Raw genomic sequence first — 25,644 nt, forward strand, 5'->3', positions numbered from 1 at the left:
CCGCAGAGTGAAGGAAAAGCAGCCAACAAGTGCTTAGCATATCCGGGAACTGTTGGAAAAGCATTCCAGGTGTGAAAAGCTGTCAAGGCAAAGGGTAGTTACTTTGAATCTCAAATATAAAATCAATTTTGATTTGTTTAACACATTTTTGGTTATTACATGATTCTGTATGTGTTATTTTATAGTTTTGATGTCTTCACTATTATTCTATAATTCTACAATGTAGAAAATTGTAAAAATAAATAAACTTTTGACTGGTACTATATATATATATCCAACAGATAATCTCCTACTAAGGTATACTCTGGTAACTGAGGTCAACTCTGGTAACTAAGGTCAACTCTGGTAACTAAGTGTGGTGAAGTTTCCTTAAGTTTATGTATATTCTGTTATCTGAAAAATGGACAAGGCAGGCCTTGTCATAACTTATGATTGATAAGATCATGTTTTTCTATTTTACGATACTTTCAAGCATCAAACACTTTTCTTTGCATTGATACATGTGGTCAAAGGTGACCCGGATGGAGTCCTTTGCGTGATTATTTACGGAAGCTCTCGAATGAGGTCATCGCTCACATTTTCAACATCTTTGTTCGGAACCATTCATCCGCTCCCAGTGTAGCTGGTATCCGTAACTTCGGGAACAGACACTCTGCTAACATGGCTTCTGCCACTACCCCGGTTGTCCCTGAACAGTCAGCGACAACCACACTTTTACCAATGCTCGACATATCCAAGCCCCCCGTTATAGAAGGATTTACACCTCTGTCTCGACCCAGAGAAGAGACGTTTCAGGAGAAGTTTATGAGGAAGTCGAAGGAGAACCCGTTCGTCCCTATAGGTCAGTTACATAAGCGGTACTGTAAGTCTATTAAATGGTCCAATGTCCACAGCTGTATCTATTCGGATTCAATACATACTATTACTAAATTAGATGATTCAGGCATTGAATAGACTGTCATTTGGTCAGTCACTTACCAAAGAGACAACACTGTTGTAGCTAGTTAGCTAACTCTGTTAACTCGTTTGCTAGCTAGCAGGGGAACAGCATACAATCCATTTTTCCGCTAATTTGGTAACTTTACAGCCAGCTACAGTTTTAATAAGATGTGTCATGCACAGTGGCCTTGTGGACCCTATAAGGTACAGTAAAAGGCGTCAACATTGATTATTTAATTGGAACAAATCCGAGTGTTCCGAGCCCCATTATGAAACATTACAGGGGCCATACTGTCCTTGTCAAGGAGTTTTCATTAAAAAACAAAACATGTATTTATAATGGTAAACTAGTGTAATCAATGGGTCATACACTGGGTGCTAGACTACACAGGTCAGTAACTGTCAGTATAACATAGTTAGTTATTTTACGTTATATTCACATCGGACACTACAACAACACATTGGGCGTGCTCTCTGTCGCTCTTCTTTCCCCTGTGGTTACAGGGTGGATTGCACACAATCGGGCCTAAAATATCTTAAGGGTGCTTGTTCTTTTACAGTACAATGGATTGTACACCTTCAGTCTCCCAAAACTAAACGGAGAAACACTGAGACCACTTTGAAACAAAATGGAAGTTACCGAATGCACCTCCTTTCACATCAGCTATTTTCAGACCGTTTCTGGAAAACCTAATTGTTTTCTCCTCTCAGGTTGTCTCGGTACAGCTGGAGCGTTGATGTACGGTCTCCGAGCCTTCAAACAAGGCAAGACCCGGCAGTCCCAGCTCCTGATGAGAGGACGTATCTTCGCACAAGGCTTCACTGTAGTCGCTATCATCTTCGGCGTGTTCACCACCGCACTGAAGAAAGACTGAGCAACATCAGGGTTGTATTCATTACTGCAAAAATTTTGTTATTTTTTTGCAACGGGAAAAAAACTAAAACAAGGAGTTTCTTATTAGACAAGTCCCTCCTTGTTTCAGACTGTTTTCTAGCGTTCTGTGACTAGTGAATATGACCCAGGCCTTTTGGAACCTCCCGCCAGTCTATCCTCTGAGCCTTGGAGAGAAGCATGGTGGGAATGAAATGTTTGAATACTAACATAACAGATATTTAAAAAGGGCCAATCAACTTTTTTTTCTCTCTCTCCTTTTTCTGGACTTCCTTCACCGCTTTGGGCTGATCCAGTCAAATGAAATGTACACCCTGTTCTGCAGCTAGCAAAGCCAGCAGGGCACAGACTGCCTTGAGTTTAAAAACCTAATTGTGTAACTATATCCAATGCAATGCAGCCATCCACATCTGTAGACACACAGCCAACCCACTACCACTTGCTATCTGTTAGAGATCCACCTCTGTAATACAGAGAATTATAACAAGACTCAGAAGCACATTTGTTTTAGCACCATGTATTGTCAGTTCCACTAGCCATGTATTAGCCATAAAGTAAAATAGAGTCCTGTCCCTTTAATAAAAATGTACAAATTCATAGTTTGTCTGCTGTAATACTTGAGAGAAAGATGGGTGTTGTAGGGGACCGGTGAAGATAATCGGTCACTGTGGGGCTCTGGTAAGGGAGGCAAAGGTACAGCCCAGGGCTTTCCTAGTGCATTTTTAACAGTAAGCCTATGGTCTCCAGTCTTCCCAAAACAGCCTCTGTTTTTAGGACAGTCTTATTTAAATCCTCACACACACAACCCTTTGTTTGAGTTCTCCAGTTCCTATGTTACATTCTCATCTGTGTGAGGCTGGATGATGCCATCCTAATGGATAACAGTTGATCACAGATTCACAGGAAACGCAGCTGAAAATTAAAAGGAGGGGTGGTTTGGAAATATGACTCAACATTAGACTAGTGTCCATTCATGTCATTTAATATGGCCATGATTAGGACTCTGTTCAGAGTGGCTGCGGATCTCACCTTCACTGGACCTTTCTTCCCTGGGGGGCTCAACGTCCTCGAAGATTCTGCACGTGTGGGGTTTCTCTACAGTCTCAACAGGCTACTCTGGTGAATGGTGCTGATTTAATAACATAAGATCAAATCTATCTGGGGGGGGGTTACCCAAGGAGCCGAAGCCTCGGCCTAAAAACCATGACATAACAAGCCCCCTATTATGTGAATTCTTGTGGTGCCGAGGATCAACCTCAGAATGACAGGATTCTTTAGATGGGAAGACACTATGTTGTTGGAACAGACTACGTTGGCTAGCCTGATCCCAGATCTGTTTTATGCTGTCAACTTCTATGGCCTTCGTCTAGACCGTATGTAGAAAGGGTCATTGTGGCGTTTTGGCAAGACCGCACACAAAACAGATGAGAAAACCAGGCTATGAAATAGTCAAGCTTGGGAAGGAAACAATGAACATTAGCCAAAAGCACAAACAGTGACAGGAGTACGAAGTCCAGCAAGGCCAACAAGCTCATAGCATCTAAAATGTCAGGATAAATTACTAGGTACCGTTAAATAATCAATATTATACTACAGTAAATTAATAAGTCTGTGAATCAATTCTTAACTAAAATAAAATATAAAAACGGGCTTGTGTGGTTTAGAACCTATTCCTATATGTAGTACCTGAACAGGACTGGCTACATTACAACCAACACATTAAATCAAATACTAATTACAGTGGAGATGAAGCTAATCTGTTATTTGATAAAAGAACACTTCACACCCTAAATATTGGGGAGAGGAATCACGATTAAAAGATAAGAGGTTTGACCCAATGCCCCTCCCCCTCCCTTTTATGAGAGAGAAGAAGTTTAATAAAGAATTTACAGCAAACCATATTGTCAGTTAATAGAAGCATTGTTGATGGGAAGCTAAAAAGACAGAGCAGGCAGTCGATCCATGTTAAGGTATTGAGGTATATCACATCCACTGGATGCATTACATCAGAATAAGGAAAGATGGAGGGAGAGACAATACCTTTCCTCTCCACATGTTACCGACAGAAAACAGGAGGGTCTGAACATGTAAAGAACCCTGAACCAAGAGTAGATATGAAAAGAGCCTAGAACATTCTGCCTTAATGCAAACCAAGGTTCATAACTCAAGAGTAGGCGTTTAAAAAAAAAGAAGGGGGAAATATCACCACCCTTCTGTTCCGTTGGCCGTACTAGCGCACCAGAGGTGTCTGTTTGAGGGCTATGAGGACCGAGCGCATCCGGGACACGTCCTTGGACGTCCTGTTGGTCTTGGGGTTGAAGTCACAGAGACGGGCCACTCTCTCCCACTCCGTCCCTGGGCTGTCGCCGTCAGCCTCAGACAGGAAGGCCTCTTCAGATGCCCTGCAGGAGGGGAGGAAGGGACGAGGTGTTGGACGAGGTGTTTGAGGGGACAGTTTCCCCAGACACAGATTAAGGTTCTGGACTAATAAGCATCTCCTTTGAAATAACATTTTATTAATCCGTGTCAGGAAAACCATCCCACAGAGATTAGTACCACTGACATGCCATGCTGCCAAAACACTTATCTTTTCAAAACACTCAATCACTTCCACATCACAGACTCCTAGCCCCTCAAATCACTTCCACATCACAGACTCACAGTGGGTGTACATTTGACTAAAACTTACACACAGTATTGAAAATAGGCTACATGCATTTCTGGCAAATGTTCACAACTGAAATGATAACATGAAAGACAATGAACACTGCTGTCGTCATTTATGGACTCCGTCAAATACAGTCCCTCCAGGACCCAAAATGGAGCCTAACTAATGCGTTTGTTTCACAGTTGGGACATGCAAACACCTTTAACTACAGGTAACAAACTTTAAAAAAGACAAGACAATACTAAACCAAAAACAGAAGAGTTCCAAAACCTACACGAAGTTTATCACTTGAGAGTTGGGCTGATGGTAGAAAGTCTCATCAGCAAGCCTAGGTGTTCAGAGCAAAAGACAGAAGGAGTGAAGAGAGAGATGAGTCAGTGTCATACAACATGCAGAGTTAAGGTTTGGTAGGACAGGAAGCCATAGAGACAAGAACTAACATGATTCAGGAGGGTGAACACTACATTATAGACTGACCAGGTGAATCCAGGTGAAAGCTATGATCACTTATTGATGCCACTTGTTTAATCAGCTTAAATCAGTGTAGATGAGAGGAGACGGGTTAAAGAAGGATTTTGTTTAAAGGTTTTGAGACATGGCTTGTGTGCCATTCAGACGGTGAACGGGCAAGACAAAATATTTAAGTGCCTTTGAACAGGGTATGGTAGTAGGTGACAGGCACATCGTTTTGAGTCAAAAAATACAACGCTGCTGGGGTTCCCCCCCACACGCTCAACCATTTTCCTGTGTGTATCAAGAATGGTTCGACATCCAAGCCAACGGCAGGCCAGTGGTTGAAAACGGGTCATTGATGAAAGAGGACAAAGGGAGCCTGTCACAAGTTATGCAGAGCAACAGACGACAGACAGTCAACCTGACAGATACATAAAACTAATGAAAGAACTCGTTGTACTCTGAAACTAAAACGGGGGTTTGGCTGACGACGACCTTACAGAGTCCCACGTCTATCAGAACCCCCCCCCCACCAAAAAAAACAAGACACAGCAGTGGGAACGAAAACACTTGAAAATTGGAAGAAAATTGCCTGGTCTGATGAATCCTGGTTCCTGCTGTTTCACGCCGATTGGAAGACTAGAGTATGGAGGAAACCACGAGTACATGAATCCATCATGCCTCATGTCAACGTTACAGGCAGGCGGAGTGCTGGTGTGTTTTCATGACACACATTGGGCCCCTTTATGAAAGTGGAGCACCGTTTTCTAGGTTTAAATACCACAGGATATCTGAACATCATTGCCAATCAGGTTCATCCCTCCATGTCAGCAGTGTATTTCTTCAGCAGGATAACACCCTATGCCAAAAGGATTGTCCAGGGATGGTTCCACAAACACGAGTGACTCCAGCTTATTGCAGTGGCCTGCCCAGTCCCCAGTCAACCAGTCCCCAGTCAACCAGTCCCCAGTCAACCAGTCCCCAGTCAACCAGTCAACCAGTCCCCAGTCAACCAGTCCCCAGTCAACCAGTCCCCAATCAACCAGTCAACCAGTCCCCAGTCAACCAGTCCCCAGTCAACCAGTCCCCAGTCAACCAGTCCCCAGTCAACCAGTCAACCAGTCCCCAGTCAACCAGTCAACCAGTCCCCAGTCAACCAGTCCCCAGTCAACCAGTCCCCAGTCAACCAGTCCCCAGTCAACCAGTCAACCAGTCCCCAGTCCCCAGTCAACCAGTCCCCAGTCAACCAGTCCCCAGTCAACCAGTCAACCAGTCCCCAGTCAACCAGTCAACCAGTCAACCAGTCCCCAGTCAACCCTTCCCCAGTCAACCAGTCCCCAGTCAACCAGTCCCCAGTCAACCAGTCCCCAGTCAACCAGTCCAATCGAGTATCTGTGGGATGAGATGGAACAAGCTATTCAAAGACCGATTCATCAGAATGGCTGATTAATTAGGGACGATTTCAAGATTTCGGAAATCTGTATTTTTGGACACCGATTTGGCCGATTTAAAAAATATATTTTTTTACACCTTTATTTAACTAGGCAAGTCAGTTAAGAACACATTCTTATTTTCAATGACGGCCTAGGAACAGCGGGTTAACTGCCTTCTTCAGGGGTAAAAATCTGTCGTTTTGCCTTGTCAGCTCAGGGGGATTCAATCTTGCAAACTTACAGTTAACTAGTCCAAAGTTCTAACCACCTGCCTCTCATTGCACTCCACGAGCAGACTGCCTGTTACGCGAATGCAGTAAGCCAAGGTAAGTTGCTAGCGAGCATTAAACGTATCTTATAAAAAACAATCAATCATAATCACTAGTTAACTACACATGGTTGATGTTATTACTAGTTTATCTAGCGTGTCCTGCGTTGCATATAATCGATGAGGCGCGCTTAGCGAAAAAGGACTGTCGTTGCTCCAACCTTTACCTAACTATAAACAAAATCAATACACAAGTATATATTTTTAAACCTGTTTATTTAGTTAATATTGCCTGCTAAAATTAATTTATTTTAACTAGGTAAATTGTGTCACTTCTCTTGCAACAGAGTCAGGGTATATGCAGCAGTTTGGGCCATCTGGCTCGTTGTGAACTAACTAACTGTGGAGACTATTTCTTCCTAACAAAGACAGCCAACTTCGCCAAACGGGGGATGATTTAGCAAAAGCGCATTCGCAAAAAAAGCACAATCGTTGCATGACTATACCTAACCATAAACATCAATGCCTTTCTTAAAATCAATACACAGAAGTATATATTTTTAAACCTGCATATTTAGCTAAAAGAAATCCAGGTTAGCAGGCAATATTAACCAGGTGAAATTGCGTCACTTCTCTTGCGTTCATTGCACGCAGAGTCAGGGTATATGCAACAGTTTGGGCCGCCTGGATCGTTGCGAACTAATTATTTAGACATAATTAAGTCTATGATTTGATATTTGACAGAGCAGTGTGACTGAGCGATGGTAGGCAGCAGCAGGCTCGTAAGCATTCATTCAAACAGCACTTTTGTGCATTTTGCCAGCAACTCTTCGCAATGCTGTTTATGACTTCAAGCCTATCAACTCCTGCGATTAGGCTGGTGTAACCGATGTGAAATGGCTAGCTAGTTAGTGGGGTGCGCGCTAATAGCGTTTCAAACGTCACTCGCTCTGAGACTTGGAGTAGTTGTTCCCCTTGCTCTGCATGGGTAACGCTGCTTAGAGGGTGGCTGTTGTCGATGTGTTCCTGGTTCGAGCCCAGGTAGGAGTGAGGAGAGGGACGGAAGCTATACTGTTACACTGGCAATACTAAAGTGCCTATAAGAACATTCAATAGTCAAAGGTTAATGAAATACAAATGGTAGAGGGAAATAGTCCTATAATTCCTATAATAACTACAACCTAAAACTTCTTACCTGGGAATATTGAAGACTCATGTTAAAAGGAACCACCAGCTTTCATATGTTCTCATGTTCTGAGCAAGGAACTTAAATGTTAGCTTTCTTACATGGCACATATTGCACTTTTACTTTCTTCTCCAACACTTTGTTTTTGCATTATTTAAACCAAATTGAACATGTTTCATTATTTATTTGAAGCTAAATAGATTTTATTGATGTATTATATTAAGTTAAAATAAGTGTTCATTCAGTATTGTTGTAATTGTCATTATTAAATATTTTTTAAATATATATATATATATATTTTTTTTTTTAAATCAGCCGATTAATCGCTATCAGCCTTTTTGGTCCTCCAATAATCGGTATCGGTGTTGAAAAATCATAATCGGTCGACCTCTAGTAGAGATCCACTACCAGCCAACTTGACACAACTGTAGGAAGCGTTGGAGTCAACATGGGCCAGCATCCCTATGGAACACTTGACACCTTGTAGGGTTCATGCCCTGGCTGTTAATACCCCAACGAATTGAGGCAGTTCAACACAATATTAAGAAGGTGTTCCTAATGTTTTGCACAGTCAGTGTATAGGACAAACCAATTGCATTGTTATGATAAACACACATTGTCTCAACCATCATAGTCCACAGTAGTCAGCAGTTTAGACGAGACAATGGCCAGATATACTGCAACCTGACATTTATAGGTCAATGGACCTTTCTAGCCTCAGGGTACATCCCAAATGGCCCCCCTCCCCGTGCCCTATTTAGTGCGCTACTTTTGAACAGAGCCCTATAGGCCTTGGAGTGGTACACTATATAGAGAACCAGGTGCTATTTGGGATGCAGAATGTTTGGTTTTTAGAGTCTCTCTCTCTCTCTCGTCACATAACAGCAAGAAATGGAGCTATAGTTACAAGCTGCTACTTTGACAACGTCTGCTGGGAAGCATGAGAGAAGGTTGGTTTTAGTACAGAAAAGCAAAGAGTCCCCCAGAGAATAAAATATCTTTACGACAAGAGAAAGAGGGAAATACTTTGATAGTAATTGAAGTGTAGGATTAAAGAGGGCATTAAAATAGGTCATTAATAGTTAAACATCAGTTAATAGTCAAATGCAATGAGAAGTTACGTGTTATTTTGTTACTTCCTTAGGTTTCGACAGGTCAGACGTTTTTCGACAGGTCAGACGTTTTTCGACAGGTCAGACGCTTAACGACAGGTCAGACGCTTAACGACAGGTCAGGCGCTTAACGACAGGTCAGGCGCTTAACGACAGGTCAGGCGCTTAACGACAGGTCAGGCGCTTAACGACAGGTCAGGCGCTTAACGACAGGTCAGGCGCTTAACGACAGGTCAGGCGCTTAACGACAGGTCAGGCGCTTAACGACAGGTCAGGCGCTTAACGGCAGGTCAGGCGCTTAACGACAGGTCAGGCGCTTAACGACAGGTCAGGCGCTTAACGGCAGGTCAGACGTTTTTCGACAGGTCAGGCGCTTAACGACAGGTCAGGCGCTTAACGACAGGTCAGGTGCTTAACGACAGGTCAGGTGCTTAACGACAGGTCTGACGTTTTACGGCAGTTCAGCTTGGTGACATAGAAATAGACACAAACGACTGATCCTTCAAGCATACAAACTGATCTCTGAATTTCTTACCAATCCTGAATAATGAGGCATATCTATCTGCTCCAAAAAGCAGGCCAACAAAACATTGGAACCCTGGGGGCAGAGGTCAGCTCAGCTGTCACAGTTTCCACTCCGTTTAAGCTGTTTACCAGGAAATCCTGTCCACGTCGTTATTATTAGAATAAATATTTTAGGTACATGAATAAAGTAAACTTTCCGTGACAGTCTATCGAAAGTCTTTAAGCCTAAACTATAACGCATCTTATTTCCTGATCTGATCTCACGAAGTAACCACGGAAACACACATTCTGATCATATCAACGCTCTTAATTCTCATAGTTAACTACTACTATTTTGTCTGATATAGGTTGTATATTGTCTGAACTCGTATTTCCTGCTATGTTAGTTTCAGGGATGCAAACAGGTGACACTGAAACAATAAATCCCTGCTGGGGGGGGAATACAGGTTTTAACTAACTAAACAACAAAGAATATCATCTATATGATCAGTCTCTGTGTGTAAAATAGTGGTTAATGTGAACCTGACTCACAGATTAAAAAAAAAAAAATGTAAAGAAAGTAATCCAATGTTGTTTGTTGCCTAGTCTTAAGAACAAAACACTAATATTACGGAGTGTGTGGTGTTTCTGTCACCTCTACAGCGGCTTCCAGTTTAAACCTGCTCCAGCTACACTTCATCCCTGAATCCACCTGTTTAACAAGCAACTCATTTTCACCTAATTCTCTCATTCTGAAAATTAACCACATACTTTATAGAGGGAAAACATCAGTTCACAGATAGTAGTTAGTTCGTTAACATTTCACACAGATTGCCAGGGTCCAGTAAGCGACTAACGCGTTATAACTTGATGAACGGCAAGGAGTCATATACCAGTTAATACTGTATTGGTTAGGTTACTAACGTCAGCTCATCTGATGTTGTAACATTAGCTGTCTGATTTTATGAGCCCGTGAATTTTCACACCATAAACTCTATTATTACAGTACCTCTTCGTTATGGTTGTGGGGGCACTGCTGTAAGTTAACTGGCAAACTGTCTTTCAGAGCGCAGGCTGATGCATTGTGTTATGTAAAACGATTGGCTGAGCCTTGGATACAGCCAGCATTGGTCCAAACGCTCAGCACTCATTCACATACAGCCAGTAGTGATCTAACCCCCCAACTTTTCTAATTGTATCTACACGAATCAAGTAGGACACCTACTTCAGATTGAAAACAGGGAATTTCACCAAAAAGGTGACTAGTTTGCATCCCTGTAGTTTTGAGCGAACCATGGTAGAACTAAACAGAGCTAGCTAGGAACTAACCTGTTGTTGGACTTTTTCTTCTCCATCTGTTCATTCTGGTGCACATGCCAGTCCTCCAGCTCTTTCTTGGCCTTCTCTTTCCACTCAGCCTCCGCTGCCTTGGACGCAGAGTCTTCAGGGTTCACACACAGGGAACGATGAGGATGGTCAATACACAATCAACAGAACGTGCACAATACCAGGGTCCTATTCAGTAGGAACGAAGTGGAAGCAAACAGAAGGAAATGGGGAGGACTACTTGAATATGTCCAATAATAATAGCGAAACGTTTTGCTACGGTGTGCACGAATGAATACTACCCAGGATGAAACGTTTTAGTCCGAAATGCATTTGTATGAGCTACAGAAGATGGTGCTCTTTTCTCAGGAGATTCAATACAGCAAGAACAAGCCCAACTCCATCACACCATACAGGACAAGTCACTGAGTGGAACCCGAATAAAGGGTGGTTCACACACACAAATAGACAGACTAATCAACTTCACTTTCTTTCCCCCCAGGTCTTTCATGTAGCTTTTAAGCTGGGAGAGGGAACATTTGACATTTAGGTGTCACACTTTGTCAATGTGGACAATAAGTGGACAAAATGCAGTATGCGTCGTAGCGGTAGAGACTGTACGCGTCGTAGCGGTAGAGACTGTGTGTCGTAGCGGTAGAGACTGTATGTGTCGTAGCGGTAGAGACTGTACGCGTCGTAGCGGTAGAGACTGTATGTGTCGTAGCGGTAGAGACTGTATGTGTCGTAGCGGTAGAGACTGTACGCGTCGTAGCGGTAGAGACTGTACGCGTCGTAGCGGTAGAGACTGTATGTGTCGTAGCGGTAGAGACTGTATGTGTCGTAGCGGTAGAGACTATGTGTCGTAGCGGTAGAGACTGTATGTATCGTAGCGGTAGAGACTGTATGTGTCGTAGCGGTAGAGACTATGTGTCGTAGCGGTAGAGACTGCATGTGTCGTAGCGGTAGAGACTGCATGTGTCGTAGCGGTAGAGACTGCATGTGTCGTAGCGGTAGAGACTGTATGTGTCGTAGCGGTAGAGACTGTATGCGTCGTAGCGGTAGAGACTGTATGCGTCGTAGCGGTAGAGACTGTATGCGTCGTAGCGGTAGAGACTGTATGCGTCGTAGCGGTAGAGACTGTATGAGCCGTAGCGGTAGAGACTGTATGAGCCGTAGCGGTAGAGACTGTATGTGTCGTAGAGGTAGAGACTGTATGTATCGTAGCGGTAGAGACTGTATGTGTCGTAGCGGTAGAGACTGTATGTGTCGTAGCGTTAGAGACTGTATGTATCGTAGCGGTAGAGACTGTATGTATCGTAGCGTTAGAGACTGTATGTGTCGTAGCGGTAGAGACTGTATGTGTCGTAGCGGTAGAGACTGTATGTGTCGTAGCGGTAGAGGCTGTATGTATCGTAGCGTTAGAGACTGTATGTGTCGTAGCGGTAGAGACTATGTGTCGTAGTGGTAGAGACTGTATGTATCGTAGCGGTAGAGACTGTATGAGCCGTAGCGACTGTATGTGTCGTAGCGGTAGAGACTGTATGTGTCGTAGCGGTAGAGACTGTATGTATCGTAGCGGTAGAGACTGTATGAGCCGTAGCGGTAGAGACTGTATGTATCGTAGTGGTAGAGACTGTATGTATCGTAGCGGTAGAGACTGTATGAGCCGTAGCGGTAGAGACTGTATGTATCGTAGCGGTAGAGACTGTATGAGCCGTAGCGGTAGAGACTGTATGTATCGTAGCGGTAGAGACTGTATGTGTCGTAGCGGTAGAGACTGTATGTGTCGTAGCGGTAGAGACTGTATGTGTCGTAGCGGTAGAGACTGTATGTATCGTAGCGGTAGAGACTGTATGCGTCGTAGCGGTAGAGACTGTATGCGTCGTAGCGGTAGAGACTGTATGTGTCGTAGCGGTAGAGACTGTATGTGTCGTAGCGGTAGAGACTGTATGTGTCGTAGCGGTAGAGACTGTATGTATCGTAGCGGTATTCCCTACATAGTGCACTACTTTTGACCAGAGCCCTATGGACCCTGGTTAAAAGTAGTGCACTATGTAGGGACTAAGATGCCATTTGGGCCACACTATAGTCTCTGCTGTTTACTTACCTAGTTGCTCCAGCCGTGCCTTCTGCTCCTCCCTCCACTTACGCAGGCTCTCAGGCTCTTCTCTCAGAGAGTCCACCTGGGCGATGGCCGCATAGCTGTCCGAGGGACCGTTGGACTCCTGGGGGGGGAGAACCAGGACCAGGAATGACACATAAGAACCACCAGTCATAGGCTGAGTTTACACAAGCAGCCCAATTCTGATCTTTTGCCAATTATAGTTTCCAACAGGCTGATATTCTACATAGATTAGCGTAGAAAACATGGTAATTAACTACAATGACCATAATCCATTGTGCGCCCGCTTAAACTTGTCCGGTCTGTGCGGAGCAGACACAGAGACAAAGACAATGCGCGATCGAGAGGGATAAAAAGCATTATGATTATTTCAAAAATATATATTAAAAAAATGGAACTGAAACCAATCTCAAGAAACACTAATTGCTCAGCACTAATAAGGCATGAGGCCCACCAGGTGATTCAGTAGTAACAGCTGGACACTGAGGAGCAAATGCAGAATACTGCTGAACGTCCTGATTTGGACTCATTTAGATTTGGCTCATTATGAAATACCAGGAGCCATGACAATTCAAAAGTGAGTTGGTTTCGGGTGTCTCGTGTGTGTTGGCAGGTGAGAAGAGTTAGCCAAATTCTTTCACCAATTAGCTTCAGCCAGCTGGTGTGAAATCGTGGCAAAATAGTTTTTACTTTGGATAGCCTATCTTTGGGGCTAGTTAGAGACCGTCCATACATGTGTAAATGAGACAATATTTTCATGTTGCATACCTTTTTATTTCTCATTAAAATGCTTTCCATATCTGTATATTCATTTCTACAATGTATAGTTGGTTTGAGTCATTGAAATGTGGAGGAATTTGAACCTCTTAAGTTACAAGACCGGTGTCCCGTTCCTCGGGACAGTTGAGCTAACGTAGGCTAATGTGATTAGCACGATGTTGTAAGAAACAATTCCCAGGACATAAAAATATCGGATATTGGCAGATTTACTTGTTAACAAATCACTTACCATTGAGAAAGAGGTACCTATTTCAGGTGTGTTGTCATCTGCCATAGGTACTGCTATAGGTACTGCCTCACTTACAAAACTAACCTATAATAAAACAAGTCCAAAAACATGTTTTTCTTATAAATGTGAATTCTCATTTAGAAGTGTTATTCTCTTACCAGCTCAAACATGTCTCCGTTTACCGTGGCTGTTGATGCCTCTGCAAACCCTGCATCTGGCAGATGAAACAAAGAAAAAGGGCGTTAAACAAACAAGTGACATGCTTTACATTATTCTAACCTAGCTAGTCATCATTTGCTTTCTAGGGGTGGATAGATAAGTGACAAGAATGCAGAAACACCTGCACGGGCAGTAACCTAAACTAGCCTCAATTTAGCCTGAGGGTAACTTCAATACATTTACACAATCACATCCAAACAATTATATCGGACAAACTTGAGTTTATAATTCAACTAAGTGTGTGATGTGCTGCTGCTCCAAATAACATGACTGTTTACATGGAAAGCTGTCAATCAACTAACAAGCTAACGTTAGCCACTTTGCTAACTAAAAAGCCAGGCTAAAACTTAGCCAAAACAAACTAACTTAACAAGTTGTCTGGTAAGAATGAACTGCCTAGTTATGGTACTAATAAAAGTTATTTTATTGTATTGTCTTCGTTTATGTACTTCTAGTTAGGAGTTAGTTTTAGTTAACATGCTAACTTAGCATAGTTAACTATTTACCATATTGTACAGGTGAATCGGCCGCCGGCTGCTGCTCGGCGGATCCCTGCAAAGCCCCGACTCCGGCCTCGTTATTCTCTATCACCGCTATTTCGCTTTCTTGCTGAGCTAAGAAAGCTGCAGCTGGGTCCACCTCGACAGGCAGCACTCCGTTGTCAGATGCAAACCCCAAATCTGCATCAGCCATCTTTCAAAAGTGAAATGTATCTAACGTTATAATTATTGATTGTTATCTTGCTGGCTTATCAATTAATTCAGCTGAGAGAGGAGTTATGATGATGGAAATATCTGAATCGTGCAGAACTTTTTCATTAACGGTTATCAGCTAATAGAAGAATGAATAAGGACGAACGTTTAAGCAAGCTTCTTTCTGTCTGTGATGATTCATGATTGCTCACTTTCAATTTGCCTAGCCCTGCCACACGGACTTCCAACCTTTTGGTTTATTAGGAAGTGTCTCTATCTGCTGGAGAAACAGAGAAATGCACTTCTATTACCCAACTGGTATCTGAAGCAGTGTTGCCATCTCCTCAGTAAGGAAAGTAGTTATTGGCTGTCCTAGAAGTCACTAAATGACTTCATCACCTAATTTGTATAATTGGCCATGTGCATGCAATTGTAATGGACGCAGTGGGAGAGAGGAATAACGTCATGGGAGAGACAAAAAGTGAGTAAAAAAACACCCTAAATATGTTTAGAACTACAAATGAAATTTCTTCTGTCTTTCTTCTTATGTCACAATTCCAACCATCCTCTTATCTGGGCTTGGGACTGGAAAAAGTGAGACAGAGTTACTTCGTTTTAATATTTGTTAGTTTAGTTTTCTTAATTTGGTTTGGTTTTTAACCTTATGATTCATGTAGGAGCCTAAAACAAGTCACAGTAAATCATGAACATTTTTAACCATAATGTTTTTTGTATACAATCAACATTAACAACCTAATGGACCAAAAAGAGACAATAGAAAAAAACTGTCAATGGCAATGTGAGAACCATTATGGTAACTAGTCTGGCCCTAATTCAGGTTAATTGTGTGTGTCCCCCCCTCCTCCCCCCCCTCCCCTCCCTCCCTCCCTCCCTCCCTCCCTCCCTCCCTCCCTCCCTCCCTCCCTCCCTCCCTCCCTCCCTCCCTCCCTCCCTCCCTCCCTCCCTCCACACACACACACAGAGGCTGTGCTGGCTCACAGAAAGAAAATAAATAATAAATGTAAATGAGTAAGCAGCTGATGTGCCAAAAAGCTGCAACACATTATCAGGCAGATGGTGCTCACAGCAAGCCTCACCAGACGGCTTCAGTCCATATCGATGTACAGGATGGAGTTAAGGGTCTGCAAGGACATCCCATTTCTCAGTTTGCTTTTTACCACACTCATCTGGCTGAATACTCGCTCGACCTCAGCATTCGAGTGTGACAAGGACAACACAGACACAGCAGCCATGGCAAGTTCTTGGAACAGGTTGATATCAGCTGCATCCCGGAACTCCAGAAGCCCAGTGTGTTTGTCTCATTCCATTTACTAAGATGGATGGCACGCCATTGCTGGACCATCTTGTCTATCTCTGCAGGGGAGGAGCCAATTTCTCCAGGGCTCTTATTGTGCTTTAGAGTTTCCTCCACATTGAAAACTGACATGTACTGCAATGCTTCGATGTTGTCCGGCAGTCTCACCCTCAACTCATTATTGAGCGAGATGGTGAAGGCTACACACCGCTTTCGGACATTGTTTTCATCCTTATGCACAAGGTGGAGCTCAGCTGCATTTGACTCAAAAAGGTAACCAAGGTACGGCTTGGGACTGATGTGTCCATCTATTGGCCCTTTGAGTACATCAACATTTGCCAGTGGATTCAGCACCCTGCTGCTCACAGACTTGATCAGGCTAACCAAGCTGTCAAGTAGTTTAAGAGGATCTACTTGCTTTCCCTCAAAAGCCTTGATGGCCAACTGTACCTCACCCAGCACTGACTTCAAAAGAGTCAGATACAATATGTTTTGAGGATCCCTGTACATGGAGTATAAACCCTCAGCCATGTAGCAGTGTTCACTGGACTTGGTGACTGAAATGCAGCCTAAGCTCCTCCCACTGGTCCAGAATGCGTGAAACCGCGGGTTCAATGGAGAGCCAACGTGTGGCACAGTGCTCAAAGTGACCAGTGTTCAAAAATGAGCTCCGACTGGGGAAATTAGTTTAGAACGGTCCGGCCTGAAGATCACTGACGTTAGGATTCGACCTCGTTTTCTTCCGAGTTCCCAGAAAGCAACATATTACCACACAAAGGATTGAAATGACGGGCTACTTTGACACTGTCAATCTGAGATCAATAATAACGACCTTGTCTTGAATCCATCAGTAGCCTAGGCCAAGGTGTGTGAAGACTCATTGTAGGCTATAATATGAGGAGGATATTATAGTCATAATAATGCTTTCCAGTTTCACTGACTCGCCCAATGATGCACAGCTCACTCACTGGTGATGGCCAATGCACTCATGACAAAAGTCCCTCTCTCTCTCTCTATCTCTCTCTCTCTGTCTGTCCCTCTCTCTCTGTCTCTCTGTCCCTCTCTCTCTGTCTGTCTTTCTTTCTCTCGTTTTACTTTGAAAAACAATAGGCCTATTTGGAAGTTTATCAAATATTTTGGTAGCGTATGTAACAGTATAACTTTAAACCGTCCCCTCGTGCGAACCAGGGACCCTCTGCACACATCAACAACTGGCACCCACGAAGCATCGTTACCCATCGCAGAGCAAGGGGAACTACTACTTCAAGGTCTCAGAGCAAGTGATGGTCACCGATTGAAACGCTATTTAGCGCACACCACCGCTGCCGAAGCTAGCCATTTCACATCCATTACACATACGCCAAACAGATTAGAGTATTCTCTTTTAAGAAGGAACCATTTGCTTTCCAAGCTGTGGTTTCTAAGCTGTGCTTCCTAAACTGCTTTCCAAGCTGTGCTTTCCATTTGTATTCCTAGGCAGCTAATGGCAGCGATACAATTTTAAAAACACTACAATACATTCATAACAGATTTCACAACACATTGTGTGCCCTCAGGCCCCTACTCCACCATCACACATCTACAACACAAAATCCGTGTGTGTGTATAGTGCGTATGTTATGTGTTTGTGCCAATTTTTGTGTTGCTTCACAGTCCCCATTGTTCCATAAGGTGTATTTTTATCTGTTTTTAAATCTGATTCTACTGCTTGCATTGATCTGATGTGGAATAGTGTTCCATGTAGTTATAGCTCTGTGTAGTACTGTGTGCCTCCCATAGTCTGTTCTGGACTTGGGGACTGTGAAGAGACCTTTGGTGGCATGTCTTGTGGGGTATGCATCGGTGTCTAAGCTGTGTGCTAGTCATTTAAACAGCCAGCTCAGGGTTTTCAACATGTCCAATACCTCTCACAAATAACAAGTAGTGATGAAGTCGACATCTCCTCCACTTTAAGCCAGGAGAGATTGGCAGCCATATTATTGTTAGATCTCTGTGTACATCCAAGGGCCAGCCGTGCTGTTCTGAGCCAATTGCAGTTTCCCTAAGTCCCTCTTTGTAGCACATGACTGAACAGTAGTCCAGGTGTGACAACTAGGGCCTGTAGGACATGCCTTGTTGATAGTGTTGTTAACCAGGGAAAATGCAGAGCGCCAAATAGGGAAAATGCAGAGTGCCAAATAAATTACTCTAAAAATCTAACTTTCATTAAATCACACATGCAAGATAGCAAATTAAAGCTACACTTGTTGTGAATCCAGCCAACATGTCAGATTTCAAATAGGCTTTTCGGCGAAAGCTAACGATGCTATTATCTGATGATAGCACCTCCGTAAAGAAAGAGAAGCATATTTCAACTCTGCAGGCGTGACACAATATGCAGAAATAAAAATATAATTCCTTTGACGAGCTTCTTTTGTTTATGGGACGTATTGGAGTCACAAATGGTCCTTTTGTTCGATTAATTCGTCTATATATCCAAAATGTCCATTCATTTGGTGCGTTTGATCCAGCGTTTGATCCAGAAAAACACCAGTTCCAACTCGCGCAACGTGACTACAAAATATCTCAAAAGTTACCTGTAAACTTTGCCAAAACATTTCAAACTACCTTTGTAATGCAACTTTAGGTATTTGTTTAACGTAAATAAAAGAAAATTGAAGAAGGTATGATCTCTGTTCAATACCGGAGGAAAACAAACTGTAGCTAGCTTTCTGGTCGCGTGCCTCTATCTAACAGTACACTACAAGTGACCCTCGTTCTGAACAGGGCTACTTCTTCATTACACAAAAAAAAACCTCAACCAATTTCTAAAGACTGGTGACATCCAGTGGAAGCGGTAGGAACTGCATAAAGGTCCCTTAAAAATCTGGATTCCCAATGAAAACCCATTGAAAAGTGACAAATTGGAATGGTTTGTCCTCTGGGTTTTGCCTGCTAAATAAGTTCTGTTATACTCAGACATGATTCAAACAGTTTTAGAAACTTCAGTGTGTTTTCTATCCAAATCTACTAATTTGTATATCTTATCTTCTGGGGATGAGTAGCAGACGACAGTTGAATTTGGGCATGGATTTCATCCGGATGTGAAAATACTGCCCCCTGTCACCAAGAAGTTAAGAAGCTTTTTTATGGACAGACTTCTCCCCATCTTAGCTACTGTTGTATCAACATGTTTTGACCATGACAGTTTACAATCCAGGGTTACTCCAAGCAGTTTAGTCACCTCAACTTGCTCAATTTCCACATGATTTAGTTGAGGTTAGGGTTTACTGAAGTATTTGTCCAAAATGCAATGCTTTTAGATTTAGATATATTTAGGGCTAACTTATTCCTTGGCCCCCATTCTGACACTAACTGCAGCTCTTTTGTTAAGTGTTGCAGTCATTTCAGTCGCTGTAGTAGCTGACGTGTATAGTGTTGAGTCATCCGCTAACATAGACACATTGGCTAGTGGCATGTCGTTAGTAAAGATTGAAAAAAGTAAGGGGCCTAGACAGCTACCCTGGGGAATTCCTGATTCCAGCTGGATTATGTTGTAGAGGCTTCCATTAAAGAACACCCTCTGTGTTCTGTTACAGGTAATTCTTGATCCACATTGTAGCAGGGGGTGTTAAGCCATAACCCAAGTTTTTCCAGCAGCAGACTATGATCAATAATGTCAAAAGCTGCACTGAAGTCTAACAATACAGCACCCACAATCATTTTATCATATCTCTCAAACAATCATCAGTCATTTGTGTAAGTACTGGACTTGTTGAATGTCCTTCCCTATAAGAATGCTGAAAGTCTGTCAATGGTATTTTACAGTAAACAAATTATATCTGGTAAAACACAACTTTACTAAGGGTTAGTAACAGTAACTATTCTTAGATAGTGGAATGACTTTAGCTTCCCTCCGGGCCTGAGAGCACACACTTTCTAGTAGGCTTAAATGTAAGATGTGGCAAATAGGAGTGGGAATATTGTCCGCTATTATCATTTACATTTACATTTAAGTCATTTAGCAGACGCTCTTACAAATTATCCTCAGTAATGTTCCATCCAAGCTGTCAGACCCGGGTGGCTTGTCAATGTTGACAGCAATAATTTCTCACCTCTTCCACACTCACTTTATGGATTTTAAAATGATTGTCTAACACTTCCTGGTCACCTGTGGTGCTCACCCATTCCTGGTCACCTGTGGTACCTATATACACAGGTGACCAGTGACCCAAACATATAGTGCCCTCTAGTGTACAATACAAACTTGACAGACAACACATAAACAGGCCAAAATGGCTCCTACACACTGTCCCTGTAATTGTTCTCTGACTTAGGAAAGAAACAATTATACAAATGCAAAAAAAGGAGCCAACAATGTGTGTGTCTTCATGGAGGGATGATTGGCAGGACCAGAGGTTGCTAGCACTTAGCCCCAGCTCAGCCAATAACAAGGCCAGTTCTGTAGTAGTTTCGCCCCAGATCAGCCAATACCAAGGTCAGCTCTGTAGTAGCTTAGCCCCAGATCAGCCAATACCAAGGTCAGCTCTGTAGTAGCTTAGCCCCAGATCAGCCAATACCAAGGTCAGCTCTGTAGTAGCTTAGCCCCAGATCAGCCAATACCAAGGTCAGCTCTGTAGTAGCTTAGCCCCAGATCAGCCAATACCAAGGTCAGCTCTGTAGTAGCTTAGCCCCAGATCAGCCAATACCAAGGTCAGCTCTGTAGTAGCTTAGCCCCAGATCAGCCAATACCAAGGTCAGCTCTGTAGTAGCTTAGCCCCAGATCAGCCAATACCAAGGTCAGTTCTGTAGTAGGTTTACGGGTCGTACAACGCAGCATCCTGTACCACCCAGTGTGTCATTCCTGCATGTTCTCATATGTAGATGAGGTGGGCAGTAACAGCAGGGCAGCCAATCTTTCCCGGGTTGTCAACACCTTCCCCTAAGAGACCGCCAGAGACCCACACCAATTGGGTCCCAGTGGTGTGGGGGTTCATCTCCAACACTGTCGTTGTCAGCAGGGTCTGTGGAGCATCGCTGCCAATCAGCAGCACCACGCCGGCCCCAATATGACTTGGTATGAAAGCTTAACTTGAAGAAGCCTACTTCTTAGACTGCACCTTCTTGCAGCAGACAGATCTGGGAGATATTGGTCTTTCTATAATGTTGGTTCTTGTCTTCAGGTGTACTACACTTACTGACCCCTTGGAATCAGGCTTGGTCTCAACCACCGTATCAAGTATCCAGACACTACGTGGTGCCGTGGGGTTCATGACCAGAACATCTCCTTCACGGAAGCTGCGTTTCACTCTACTCCACTTTTGTCTTTCCTGCCAGAATGGCAGGTACTCCTGTGTCCCTCTCTTCCAAAACAAGTCGTCCTTGTACTGGACTAGCTTCGAATGTCGTCTGACGTACATGTCGTTTTTTTCTATTTTAAAGGTTCTAGGGGGAAGGACAGGCTTAGACTTCTAACATGCTTCTAGATCCAGGGGGTCGTTGGTTACCGTGGTGATTTTAGAATGGCCCCTACTTCACACAGCACGGTGTGCCATCCCTCCTCATCTAGGATCTGTTGTTTCAGGACAGAATGGAGCACCTCTGGGAATCATCCCAATGAGCCTTTCCCTGACGCCCCAGGTGGATTAAAACTCCACTGCGTTCCTTCCTGTAGTAGAGCATCTTGTATCATGCCTTGGTTTAAATCAAGTAGAGCATCTTGTATCAAGCCTTGGTTTAAATCAAGTAGAGCATCTTGTATCAAGCCTTGGTTTAAATCAAGTAGAGCATCTTGTATCAAGCCTTGGTTTAAATCAAGTAGAGCATCTTTTATCAAGCCTTGGTTTAAATCAAGTAGAGCATCTTGTATCAAGCCTTGGTTTAAATCAAGTAGAGCATCTTTTATCAAGCCTTGGTTTAAATCAAGTAGAGCTTCTCTCTCGGAACCAACAAAGTTAGTCCCATTTTCCAGTCTTACGTGATGCACTTGTCCTCTTCTGCACAAAAATCTTCTTATGACGTTGATACACGAGTCCGTGTCAACAGAGAGTAAGCAATGCCAATGTGTATTTCTCTACTGGACATACATGTAGATAAAAGATATCACTCTAACATTTCGTCTTTTCTGATTTGTACAGGACCAAAGTAATCCACACCTTACATTGGTAAATGGTGAGATGTCTGGAATGATCCTTTTCAAGTGGCAAATCTACCATCTTCTGCGAACCAATCTGGGTGATCCAATACCATTGACGGAGAAGTGAGAGCACGTGAATCCTTTCGCCCATGTCCTGTTTGTTAATGTATGTAAGCGGAGGATGGGTGTAGATATGTGAAGGTCATTGAAGAGAATGACAGGGTCCTTGACTTCTTCAAGGCATAGCTGCCTTTCACACAGACGTCCTCCGACACTGAGAACTCCATCCAAAACTGGATTCAACTTAGGAAGTGCCACTTCCTTTCTGTAGAAAGGACTGTAGATGGAGTCATTGTCAAAGTCAAGATCTCCACTCGGAATCTTCGTCTTTGGGTGACGCGAATGATCGCCTCTTCTGCATTCAACAGTTCATCCAGACTTACAGTTTGACCATTGCATGTTGTCTTGTAGGTTTGAATCTTGTCTTTCACCATCGGATTCTCTCTCTCTGTGTGTGTGTGTGTGTGTGTGTGTGTGTGTGTGTGTGTTTCTCATCAACTGAAGGATCGTGACATCACAGGCCAGTGTAGGGATGGAGCCCCATCACAGGCCAGTGTAGGGATGGAGCCCCATCACAGGCCAGTGTAGGGATGGAGCCCCATCACAGGCCAGTGTAGGGATGTATTTTGTTACCTTTGTTAGTTGACGTGTTTTTGTATGATGTCGTTTTCCCCCTTTCCTGGGGTTCCCGAGTGGTGCAGGGGTCCAAGGCACTGCATCTGTGCAAGAGGTGTCACTACAGTCCCTGGTTTGATTCCAGGCTGTATCACATCTGGTCGTGATTGGGAGTCTCATAGGGCGGCGCACAATTGGCCCGGGGTAGGCCGTCATTGTAAATAATAATTTGTTCTTAACTGACTTGCCTGGTTAAATAAAGATTACATTTTAAAAATGACAATACTTTTTTTTCTTTTTTTCCTATTTAACACCCCGTCCAGATGGTGGCGGTAACGCACCATTTACATTGGATGCCAACCGCAGTTAAACCCCATCGAAGAAGCAGAGAATGAACGTTGGTTGCTGCTTAAGAAAAAGAGATCCACAGTGTTCCTGACGTCCAGGTTGAGGAAGTCTGAAGTTTACGTGTTTGATTCACACATTTCTTTCAGATCTGATCTACCGTAGGTCGACACGATGTCCGGCGGTCCCCATAATGATAAGGAGGTAGGATAATGGTGGGATAATGGAGAAAGCGTATTCTAACTTATAAACGCAACTATGGATCCATGGAAGTATGTTGTAGCCAAGTCTATAAAAATATACCCTTGTCTGACGCTAGACTGTATAACTTTACAATGATAATACAGTATGATATTAAAGTTTCTGTTTTGGTGGACTAAAACTTTCCCGGCGGCGACATAATTCTGCGGTCTTGACCTCAATGTGGATCGAGTCTTGATCCCGCAGCCTTTTCTCTTCATCACCTTCCATAATATTAATGACCAAAACCTGGACTTTTTCCAAAGTTGTGTAACAGTTTTCCTTCGTTTTTACAAGAGTCTGTCTGTATTGTATGGTGTTGTATCCTATCCATGTTAGTAGTGTGCGTAAGAGCCGTAATATTATGGATGGAACTTTTTAAAACATATATTTGAATAGCACCAGTTGATTGATAATGGAAACACAACTCAATATTAGGAAGGTGTTCCCAATATTTGGTGTACTCAGTGTATATTCTAGTGAATGCTGGTCTTTTATATATTTTTTATGTATCACAATGAAGATACATACATTTTGTCCTCCAGAACAGGCTCAATTTTGTCAACAAGGTGTCAAGCGTTCCACAGGGATGCTGGTCCATGTTGACTACAATGCCTCCCACAGTTGCTGGATGTCCTTTGGGTGGTGGGCCATTCTTGATACACACAAACTGTTGAGCGTTTTTAATTTTTTAACAGCAGCGTTGCAGGTCTTGCAACAAACCGGTGTGCCTGGCACCTATTACCATACCCCATTCAAAGGCACTTAAATATGTTGTCTTGCCCGTTCAACCTCTGTATTGAACAAATACACAATCCATGTCTCAATTTTCTCAAGGCTTAAATAAATCAATTTATTTAATCTGTCTCATCCCCTTCATCTATATGGATTTTGAAGTGGATTTAAAAAGTGACATCAATAAGAGATCATAGCTTTCAGCTGGTCAGTCTGTGTCAATATTTTGTCATGTGCAATTGAAGCTTTGTTTTAATTGTATTTAACTCTTCATTTTTCATTTTGATTCACGGGTTTAGGCTACATAAATATTCATTTGGTGTATTGTAGTCTATTGACAAGCCGTATTGTAGTCTATTGACAAGCCGTATTGTAGTCTATTGACAAGCCGTATTGTAGTCTATTGACAAGCCGTATTGTAGTCTATTGACAAGCCGTATTGTAGTCTATTGACAAGCCGTATTGTAGTCTATTGACAAGTAGTAGTCATACTGTAGTATCTATTTACAGGACCTCTTGCTGGCTGTTCTTATGGACTTTCTCTATTTGTTACCATCCCTTAAGTTTTGTTGGTGTGACTTTTCACACGTTACATCAGTCTAGATTTAACACATATTTAGATATGTAGGATATATGAACACACTACCAGGAGCTAGTTCAGAGGGCGGCAGGGTAGACCTAGTGGTTAGAGCGTTGGACTAGTAACTGGAAGGTTGCAAGTTCAAACCCCCGGGCTGACAAGGTACAATTCTGTCATTCTGCCCCTGAACAGGCAGTTAACCCACTGTTCCTAGGCCATCATTAAAAATGAGAATGTGTTCTTAACTGACTTGCCTAGTTAAATAAAGGTAAAATAAACAGAGTGCAGACAGCATTTCGCAATAGCAGAATCTTGTTGTGTTGACTTGTTTTAAGGGATAGTAGCCTGATCTAGTAGCCTAGACATGATCTAGTAGCCTAGACATGATCTAGTAGCCTAGACATGATCTAGTAGCCTAGACATGATCAGTTCTTTGGATTTACTTTTCAACGTAAATCAAACTAACTTTTTTTCACTACATAGAGGAAAGGTCCAATCAGATTTAAGGCCTTTGATGTCCTATATTCTAATTGTTGGTTTGGTTGAGGTTATAATCGACTGCTGTACTGCATGCCCTCTGGAAGGAATGTGTTCCTCAGTGGTCTTCACCCCTCTTCCTCTGCCATTCCTCCCGTTCTAAATATCTTTTGGCTTTTCTTTTGTGAGAAACCAGAAAATATGCGTAGTTGATTGTCCCTCGCTCACTCTCTTACCCTCTCTCTCGCTCTCCTGCTCCTTCTCTCCGTTGCTGCCCCCCTCTCTGTGACTCATGTGGGTGTAGGGCTGAAATAATTTGGTGTAGTTTTACATTCCTTA

The 25,644-nt window shown here is 43.0% G+C and overlaps 3 protein-coding genes across 7 annotated transcripts in view; 2 read left to right on the forward strand and 1 right to left on the reverse strand.

The window, feature by feature from the left end:
- The first annotated feature begins 569 nt into the window (after positions 1-569).
- Positions 570-2,428, forward strand: LOC135545444 (HIG1 domain family member 2A-like). Its single transcript, XM_064973064.1, has 2 exons — positions 570-841; positions 1,651-2,428. The coding sequence occupies exons 1-2, from the start codon at positions 661-663 to the stop codon at positions 1,812-1,814; spliced, it is 345 nt and encodes a 114-aa protein (XP_064829136.1). The 5' UTR covers positions 570-660; the 3' UTR covers positions 1,815-2,428.
- On the reverse strand, positions 2,333-25,600 carry LOC135545442 (clathrin light chain B-like). 5 transcript variants are annotated; one of them, XM_064973062.1, is made up of 7 exons: positions 25,542-25,600; positions 14,071-14,126; positions 13,913-13,996; positions 12,889-13,006; positions 10,785-10,896; positions 4,774-4,827; positions 2,333-4,233 (listed from the first exon to the last, which is right to left on the reverse strand). In XM_064973062.1, the coding sequence occupies exons 1-7, from the start codon at positions 25,597-25,599 to the stop codon at positions 4,062-4,064; spliced, it is 654 nt and encodes a 217-aa protein (XP_064829134.1). In that variant the 5' UTR covers position 25,600; the 3' UTR covers positions 2,333-4,061. The 5 variants fall into 5 exon arrangements, with proteins under 5 accessions (XP_064829134.1, XP_064829131.1, XP_064829133.1 ...); XM_064973059.1 differs by lacking the exon at positions 25,542-25,600 and adding an exon at positions 14,638-15,046; XM_064973061.1 differs by lacking the exons at positions 13,913-13,996; positions 25,542-25,600 and adding an exon at positions 14,638-15,045.
- Positions 23,319-25,644, forward strand: part of LOC135545441 (PDZ and LIM domain protein 7-like) — a 105,304-nt gene continuing 102,978 nt past the window's right edge. The window contains exon 1 of the mRNA XM_064973057.1: positions 23,319-23,477. Coding sequence (XP_064829129.1) covers positions 23,448-23,477 — 30 coding nt within the window. The 5' untranslated portion in view covers positions 23,319-23,447. The remainder of the gene's footprint in view (positions 23,478-25,644) is intronic.

Source organism: Oncorhynchus masou, chromosome 9, assembly GCF_036934945.1.
Source record: "Oncorhynchus masou masou isolate Uvic2021 chromosome 9, UVic_Omas_1.1, whole genome shotgun sequence".
Lineage (NCBI taxonomy): Eukaryota > Metazoa > Chordata > Actinopteri > Salmoniformes > Salmonidae > Oncorhynchus > Oncorhynchus masou.

Excerpts from the sequence above, each read along its gene's own strand:
- LOC135545444 (XM_064973064.1), top strand. The coding sequence starts at position 661 with ATGGCTTCTGCCACTACCCCGGTTGTCCCTGAACAGTCAGCGACAACC. Across the intron at positions 842-1,650 it reads GAACCCGTTCGTCCCTATAG|GTTGTCTCGGTACAGCTGGA; the intron begins GTCAGTTACATA and ends TTCTCCTCTCAG.
- LOC135545442 (XM_064973059.1), bottom strand. The coding sequence starts at position 14,824 with ATGGCTGATGCAGATTTGGGGTTTGCATCTGACAACGGAGTGCTGCCT. Across the intron at positions 13,997-14,070 it reads ACGGAGACATGTTTGAGCTG|GTTAGTTTTGTAAGTGAGGC; the intron begins GTAAGAGAATAA and ends GTTTTATTATAG. Across the intron at positions 4,828-10,784 it reads AAGAAAAAGTCCAACAACAG|GCTTGCTGATGAGACTTTCT; the intron begins GTTAGTTCCTAG and ends CTGAACACCTAG.